Source organism: Dendrobates tinctorius, unplaced genomic scaffold, assembly GCF_039654945.1.
Source record: "Dendrobates tinctorius isolate UK_male_01 unplaced genomic scaffold, ASM3965494v1 ptg000293l, whole genome shotgun sequence".
NCBI classification, from domain to species: Eukaryota; Metazoa; Chordata; class Amphibia; order Anura; family Dendrobatidae; genus Dendrobates; species Dendrobates tinctorius.
The window spans coordinates 14,908,332-14,917,500 of NW_027361960.1; the positions used below are offsets into that span (position 1 = coordinate 14,908,332).

A 9,169-nucleotide genomic window follows, 5' to 3' on the forward strand; every position below is an offset into this window, starting at 1 on the left:
GAAAGCAGTGAATATTCATTATCTTAAGTAGCGGGCACAAGCGAACGCCCGGCTGCTGAAGCGCAGTGATTATTCATTTTTCTTTAGCAGCGGGCACAGGAGTTAGCCGCAGCTGCCGGCTCCTACGTCCTGTGACCCACTGCTTCTGCTCCCCCCGCTTCCCTACCACAGCCAGAGCAAGTACATCCGGACTGTATGACTCATCCTCCCATTTTCCTTCACATTTTTGGAGGAAAAAAGTGCGTCTTATAGTCCGAAAAATACGGTTAGTCTGCAGTCACTTTGTGTGACTGCAGACTTGTGAATCCTCAGATAGGGAGAATTGCTTGCTGTGAGGTTTTCGACAGCAGACTTGTAGTTTTAGACCAAACAACTCTTGGTGCACTCCAGCGGTTTTATTTATTTTTCTATTACTTTACCGCTGGAGAGAAATTGATTAATGTAAGTTCCATGGTCCTAGTATTGTACTTACTGGTTGCAGTCTTCTGCTCCTACCAAACCTGCTGCGGTTCTGATTTGCCATCTTGTGACCGCAGCTTCTGACTGACTGGTAGGCAGTCCTAATGGCCACAAACACTGAACCAATCCGGCAGGTCACAAGCTGCAGAAGATGACTGAAGCAGTGCCACGGACAGATGAAGACTGCGACTGGAAAGTATATTACTAGGGGCAGGGTACTTGGATTAGTGACACCACTCCAACGGTAAAATAAAGAAAAACACTGGAGTGGTGCTATAAAGAGTGTTTAAAATGCAAAATAACTTTGAGATATGGCTGGTATTCCAGTTGTTTAGCCGTAGTTCTGGAGCTTTGATTAGTCTGCGTAAAGAAGTTCCTAATGCTGACAAATAAGACAGATCTTCAAAGTCTTTTCAAACCAATGTTTCCGGTAGGATAGAAAGTCATTCCCGAAATGTTGCTTAGGCTAATTATTGTGTTTCCTAAACTGACAGCTATTCAGGGTGGGTTGAGTTTAATAATGAAATGACTGAGAATTTTTACTAAGTTTGTGTTTGCATAGTAGCCAAAACAGGAAGCATTTTGGCGACTGAGTTTTCTGTCATTGACATATCTTAAGTTGATTCACAGGACAATAGATATACAAAGTGTGGAACTAAGTAATAGACCAGTATAAGTAGTCATTTCACAACAGTACATGGGGTGTGAAGAGGGAAAGCGAGTGTTAACATTTTCGCAAAGTAATTCATTATTTTTGATGCTTTAGTGATTGCATTCTTAAATATAAAATGGCAATTCTATAGTGAAATTAGCATTGTTTTGTTGCCCAGGCAGAGATTACAGTACAGTTATAGATAGTGCCTTACAGCTGACGTTCTTTTTAATGGAGTCATTCATGTTTCCCGTATTTTCCATCTTGCCTAGACCTACACGACAACTTCTCCAGCCACGACTTGTCTGCAAAAATTACAACAAAGACACATTTGACTTCTTACATGTCCTGCACCATCTCCTTCTACTCCTGACCTGCACAAATTCCTCATCTTATGATACTCAAATGCTGAGTCGCTGCTGCCGTACATGTCTATAATTGCCACTGCTGTTAAGTACAAAAACTGTGCTCCTCTTATCGCCCCACATAGTAGTGCCCCTTGCATAGTAGAATGTCTCATTATGCCCTCTAGATGATAAGACTGCCCCCTAGAACATAATATTGCGCTGTGTAAGTGTCTACATTTTGCTCCTGAAAAGTATTAATGTCCCGTGTGCACCTTTTGACTGTCACAATACCAAGTGCCCCAATAACAATAATGGTTAAGTCTCCACTTAACTTTTCATAATGTCCCCTATACACAGTATACTGGACCCACAGCTCCCTTATACACAGTATGCTGGGCCCACAGCTCCCTTATACACAGTATGCTGGGCCCATAGTTCCTCTAAACACAGAATGATTGGCCCACAGCTCACCCAAAACACAGCATACTGGTCTACACACTGTATCATGGACCCCACACTGTATAATGACCACCACAGTAGCACATGTACTGTATAATGGTCCCTACAGTTTGCCGGCCCCCCACAGTAGCTTCCCTACTGTATAATGGCTCCCACGCTGAACGATGGCCCCACATTATCTCCCTTGCTGTGTAATGGCCCCCGTATTGGCTCTCAGGCTGTGTAATGGCCCCCGCATTAGCTCCCACGCTGTGTAATGGCCCCTACATTAGCTCCCACGCTGTGTAATGTTCCCTGCATTAGTCTAATGGCCCCTGCATTAGCTTACACGCTGTATAATGACCCCCACAGTAGTCCCTACTTCATATGATTGCCCCCAAGGTAGGCTCCCGAACTGTATAATAGCCCTCACATTTAGTTCCCACGCTGATGACGTTACTGTGATAGGACTCTGAAGTCTTGTGGTTATACCAGCACATGTTGTTCTCTAGACTGCAGGCTTGGAGCATCTGGCGGTTTGCAGAACAGAGAGCGTTAGCGCAGGGAGAACATGTCTCCCTGTACTATCGCTAATCTTATCTATATCTGCGAGCTTATAACAGTGACTGTGATTTTGAGTGGGCTCCTCTGAGTGCGGAGCCCATGGCGACCCACCCTCTGCCCCCCGGTAGCTATGCTATTGCCCTTATTACCGTATATTACCAATCTCCAGCATTTTAGAACACAAAACTTGTGGCTTATCTATCAAGAAAGGCATTCAGGACCCTCAGCATTTCAGTATTCCATTTTTTGCTGTTCTGGCAGTAAGTAATCCATGGCAATTGTTTAATTCTAGCTTTTAGTATTTGTGCTTTAGAGTAGAATGAATTTTATCATGTGAATTAGCCTTTTCCTTTTTGCATATAACGCATATTGGCTGCCCATTTTTCTGGATTTATTGTCATATAGATACCAAGTTCTTATTAGTCCTTGAATCAGTTGGACCTAACTAATAATTTTCTTTTCGAAATGATAAAGGTGTTCAAATTAGGGAAAATCTGTAGGGGTGGAAAATGTAAAATGTAGGCCTAAAATGTGTTATTTTTGCTGCCTTCTGCATGTTTATTCTTGCAAAATTCCACATTCCGTTGAATTTCATTGAAGTACTTTGCTGCAAACAAATGTCAAATTATTTTTTTTAGACCAAAATTCAAGAAAATGCCATTTTTTCACACTAATTTTTCTGTATTTTGCTTATTATTTATTTCGACTTGATTTAGTGCTTAGGTGGTAGGGCATCTGTAGCACCCCTGTTTGACCCACGTATTTGGAGGGTGTGGGTTCTTATAATGCAGTGAAATCTTTGACACCCATCTCTATATTAGAGTCCTCTGTACGTACAAAAAGTGCCTACCACCAGAAATTGCACTAGTGCCGACTTTGGGTTTAGTTATGTGGCACAGGGCTGAATATATATTTGCAGCCAAGCCAGCTCTGGATGTGACTGGAGAAGACAGTATCACCAAGGTCATTAATGTTTTGACATGTGAGGTTTTTTTTTTTTTCCCCCAGCGTAATATGTAGATTTAAAATATAAAAGTATGTTTTAAAAAGGCGTTGCAACTACCATTCACTGCTCTGCAATTTCTTACTAAACCCCTGACGTGTGCTGTAGAAGTTTTCTGCTGTTGTTAATTACATTTCAGGAGTTGAGCACTTGTGTAAGCGGACTGTATGCTTTCTGTTTACCCTTGCCATTGTTAGGGAGCTATAGAACGTCCGTCCCCAACAGAACTAATTAACTCACATTCACTTCACATTCTGCCTGTTTATGAAAACAACTGTGCGCTCCCCAGAGATCGCTGTCGCTTTCACATCTCCACATTCTTGTCTCTGCTGAGAAACCTGTTGGACATAGATCCTTATAGGTACAGTCTCCCACACTTATTACCACCAAAATTGGACTCTGTAAACAACAACTGGTAAGACATTGCTTGTGGACGCTGTAGAATCTGTTGCCAAAGTCAATGGATTTACGAAATATTGGTCTCAAAATAAGAAACCATATTCTATACCTAAAAAAAAAAACAAAAAAAAACCCCGCAGCAAAACAAAAAACCCCTATCTGAATTCTCTGATGAATGTCAGTAGTACCTCAACCATAATATAGCCATTTGTAGCAGGCCTTAGAATAACTGTTCTTTTGCAGTTTTACGTTCAGCACCCATAACGGGGACTGTGGCCTGACGGAGGATGTCACCAGGGGCATGGAGATCCTGCCCTTATCATGTTAGAATCCTGATCGTGGGCTGTGAAAACGCACAAAAACCTAAAAGCCTTGAGTCTCATTGGGTTACTGTCACTACAACTAACAGGTCTCAATATCTATTATGTGATGCAGTGCAACAAAGAATCCTTTCTGAAGAGTAGGACTGAGACTCCCAAAATGCCGCTAGCACCCTTAATACAGCAATGCACACCAACAGGCCAACTGGCTGGAGGAATGAGGCTGCTGCAAAACTATCATAGTTTGCTCAATCGTGTCTGGCATTGGCTTTGTCTGTGGGAGGAATAAGATCTAGATGACCACAGTGATGGTGCCAAGGAGGACCCTGAAATGGCAATTGAAGATGGCAGCAACCCTGTAGAGTCTGGCAAGTAATCAATGGTAGAGCCCAACAATATTTCTGACACACCCTCTGCGTAGTCAGAATTACAAGAGCCCACATTGAGTATGTGAAATAAATGTAAAGATATTTTTGTTAGGTCAAATTTGCATTTTGAAACTATCGTCATTGAACCTATAAATGGGTGCTCTATGTTCTCTATGGAGCCAAAGGCAGGACCTATGGATGATATCAAAAAGTGCAACTGCTGCAGAAAGTAGACTAAGCAACTTAGAGATCTGCCTGACTCCAGTTAAAAAAGGACATCCGCTAAAATAATCAGTCCAGTTGGCAAAAATTGCTAACAAGAAAAATGGTACCCTGAGGAAACCATTAACGTTGATTGCAGTACTTGTGGGGTTCTCTTATACTCCTGGTCATGTGGGGCTCAGAATTTGCTTATTGGTGATAATTCTTTAGGCTTTTCTTTCCGTATTTCTTTTTTTTTAGATTTCACTGTTCTGGTATCCTCTTTATATTGTTTTTTAGCTTTGTATTGTCCACACTGGAATTTTATTGTACTTAAGAACCTCTTTATTCCTCGCAGAGGCTTGATTTTGATGGGATTTTTTTGTCACATTAACTTTGTGTATATTTATTACTTTTTGTTCTCTTTTCTCCATACACATTTATAATGTGAAAAACTGTACATTATCGGCAGGATCCACCTTATCTGTGGTGGGCCTAAGTTGTTTGTTTGTATAGTTTAAGTGATATAGCAGTTTGTAGTGTGAATATTCCATGGATACCTTGTCATTTATTTTGTTTTTGTTTTTATGAGAACCTGGAAAACTGGTCACTTCGTTATATTATGCATATAGTGGGTCTACCTTAGTAGGTAGAAAGAATAAACCCATCTGTCCATTTTAAAAACAAGATTCTAAATCTACTTGGCAAATATGCCCTCACACCATTTTATATTTAATGAAGTGTGCCCATATGGTCCCAATGTTGAGCCCCTGCCAGATCTGCCTGCAACTTGGGTAACCTCAGGCAGCTGAAGCATAAATGCCAGACAAAAGGGAACTAGGTGTTGGCCAACTGCCTGCTGAAGTATGTAAGATAATGGGCGGCTGTCCTTCTCCCAAACTCTTAGAGGCCTATAATGAGGCTTCAGAGCAACGTCCTCTCCCAACATCTATGTAGGAGGCTATAATTATTGTACTACCCAAACCAGGGAGAGATCTCTTCATAGCAGATCCTTGTCAACTGCAGTCATTGTCAAGTGATGCGAAAATAATGGTAGCCAGTTTTCCAGGTAATAATGGGTATGAATTTGCCCCTATTCGTATTCACTTGAAGCAAACTGAAAGCCTTGTTCTTTTAACCAGAAAGGATCCATCTCCGTTTTTAGAATGTTCTTGTACATACTGACCTTTCATAACAATTGGTGGAGGAAACGGACCCCCAGGAAGAGTCTGTACATACGATGCACATGTCCTCTTTTTTTTAGATGTTAAATAAGTATCTAGATGCAGTTATAGCTGGGGATGTATACATTTACGGGTTTATTGTGAAATCAACTTTATTGCTCAAAATGTCTTTTCATTTTACCTTTGCTTGAAAAGCTTTGAGATCTTTTGTTTCACATGGAATTCAGATGTAGTTGCGCTTTGTAAAATATGGCCACTATTTTATGAGAATTTGTTCGGTAATTGCTGTTATTGTTTCTTTCAGATTTGACGGATGAGAAGGTAAAGGCATATCTCTCTCGCCACCCACAATTGCTAGATGAGTTTGTATCAGAAAGTGTTGCATCTGAAACAGTAGAAAAATGGATGAAGAAGAAAAACCTAAATGAAGGTAAGATATTTTACATCATGTGTGTAATTCCTGTAGGACTCTTCCCCTTATCCTGCTGTGAGAAGGCAGCAGTGAACCTGTAAACTGATTGTCCTGTGACATGTCTGTTCTATTGGATTACATTGCATGGAGTTCCCAGAAGAAAGACAATTACTCTGTTACTCCCCACCTCTATCCCCACATTGCCTTGTGTGGCCAAACCTAGCTGGTATTTCATGAGTGATGCACCAACTTTAGCAGATCAGGCTTTCAAGGCCCCTCTTTTTATTAATGATTGCTATGAAGCTGTGAGTAAGATGTCATCAACAGGATTTTGTCTTGTACCGAACGTTTGATCCTTTGGTTCCTTTTTTAGCTTACTTACATCACTGTGGCTTATGGTGGTAGGAATCCTATAATGCTAGGTGTCACGGGTCAGTAGAGGGAAAACAGGAGACATGGAATCTGGGCCCCTGAACTGCCCGTCAGGCTAAGGAGGTGCCCTGACTCTCCTTAACTTGGGGGTACACTTGATGGTAGTGAGGCCCAAGTCCCCGACATGTCCCTATCCCCTGTTTAGCCCTGAGCTCAACCCCCTCCCCAGGAGGTGAGACAGGGAAAATGTGTACTGCACAAAATAACAAACAAGGAAAGATAAGACAGACACCTAAGGGTAAAATAAACTAAAAAACAAGTCTTCACTTCGCTCTGCTGCTAATGCTCCAAGCAGCAGAGTAAGGCACCAGAACAAGGGGATAGCTTGAGCTCCACTACAACACAGCCTGCTCCTGAGTCCAGCTTGGTTGGTCTCTAAATGAATAATATCACCAACAGTGAGTAGAAGCACCTGATGACCCTTTATAGGAAGGAGGGAGTGGTCATACCTGCTGACTGACTAAACATGTAGTAACACCAGCGGCCACTGGGGGGAACCCAGCAGCAGACTCACTAAACTTGTAGTAACACTAGTGGCCACCGGGGGCAAAAACCCATATTAACCCCCGAGGGCCAGAAAGGAAAAAGGTTTATATAAGAGAGTCCAGACTCTGACACAGATCCAAAAATGGATCGTGACACTAGGCTCACACTGGCATTCAGTTTTATTATTCTGTTACCTATGACAGATACCACCAGTGCCAAACCTACATAATTTCTTGAGGTCCATTTGGTCTAGTTCTCTTTAAAAAAAATAAATAAAAATGCAGCATACTGCACTCTTCTGGTATGAATATTAGAACTTGCCACGGAGGCTCCTGACGAAGGCTTGGAGCAAGTGTGAAACCAGCATGTTACTGTATGAAGAGCATTAATATCAGTAATCTAATGGAAATGTTCCTGTTATCAGTGATTTCCCTACAGAAGTTACACTATGGTCTTCTCTGAGTGTCTAGTGTCTATCAGCCAGCCCTCTGGCCTCCCTTAACATCTTCAGTCCCTAAAAGCAGTGGCTTTTGCCCTTGAAAACAGTGGCTTTACTGATTGTCTTACCAACCAGAGAACATGGTAGTGCCCAAACAATCTGACCAGCCCCTTGTGCAGGAGCTTACATCAGAGTTATCTGACTAAGGCCTCCTTCACACATTTGTAGAAAACACATATATGAAAAACTCTGTTCATGGACCCATAAACTTGTATTGGCCCTTGTCATCCACACTGCCTGAAAAAAACTGACTCCATGTGTTTTGCACACTCACGGTCCGTGTAAAACCACAGGCATGTGAATAGCACATAGGTTATAATGGTGCCACATGTACCGAAGACATGGACATGTGCAGGAGCCCTTTTACACATAAGAATGTTTCCATAACCTAAGGAAATAAGAAAAAATAAAAATATTTTTTTTTATTTAAGCGCAGTATGTTAAATTGGTTGGGGACTGCTTCAGAACTATGCAAATGTTGTCCTTAGTTTGCATTTCTTATCTGGATGACGTCTGGTAGCAGATATTCTGTGCGTAATGCAACTTTGACTGAACTATGAGCTCCCAGCTGTGTTTATTTTTAAGTCTCTGATTTTAGCATTGTGACATGAAAAGTGGCTCAAGCAACTTGCCATGAGCGACAGTTATTGTAACGGGAGTTGAAAGATGTGTCGTCGTTTTATTATTTTTGTAGAGAAAAATATAGCAAATTTAAAATATCCATATGCTTTTTTTACCATTATAATGAGACAAGTTAGGGAACAACATTATTTATTTTCATATATATATATATTTTTTATTTAAAGCTTTCTAATGTAATACTGGATATACCCAGGGAAATGAAATAAGAGGAGGTTGCTGTCCATCCTGTCCTTCTGAATGCTGAAAGATTACTTTTACCACATATTGTCAAGCTATCAAGTCCCACTATGGGTCTTCTCTGAATGTCTATCAGCCAGCCCTCTGGCCTCCCTTAACATCTTCAGTCCCTAAAAGAAATGGCTTCTGCACTTGAAAACAGTGGCTTTACTGATTCTCTTACCAACCAGAGAACATGGTTGGTAGTGCGACAGCCCAAACGAACTGAACGGCCCCTTGCGCAGGAGCTTATATCGGAATTATCTGGCTAAGGCCTCCTTCACACATTCGTAGAAAAAAAAAAAAAAAATATATATATATATATATATATATATATATATATATATACACACACACACACACACACACACACACACACACACACACACACACACACACACACACACACACACACAGGAAAAAAAGTATTTAGTCAATCAGCAATAGTGCAAGTTCCACCACTTAAAAAGATGAGAGGCGTCTGTAATTTACATCATAGGTAGACCTCAACTATGAGGAGACAAACTGAGAAAAAAAAATCCAGAAA

The 9,169-nt window shown here is 41.2% G+C and overlaps 1 protein-coding gene across 5 annotated transcripts in view; it reads left to right on the forward strand.

Moving 5' to 3' along the window:
* The window catches only part of PDE10A (phosphodiesterase 10A), a 785,858-nt gene that overhangs the window by 603,761 nt on the left and 172,928 nt on the right, over nt 1-9,169 (forward strand). For all 5 annotated transcript variants that reach the window (XM_073560146.1, XM_073560147.1, XM_073560151.1 and 2 more), the window contains one exon: nt 6,240-6,365. In XM_073560146.1, the coding sequence (XP_073416247.1) occupies nt 6,240-6,365 (126 nt within the window). The remainder of the gene's footprint in view (nt 1-6,239; nt 6,366-9,169) is intronic.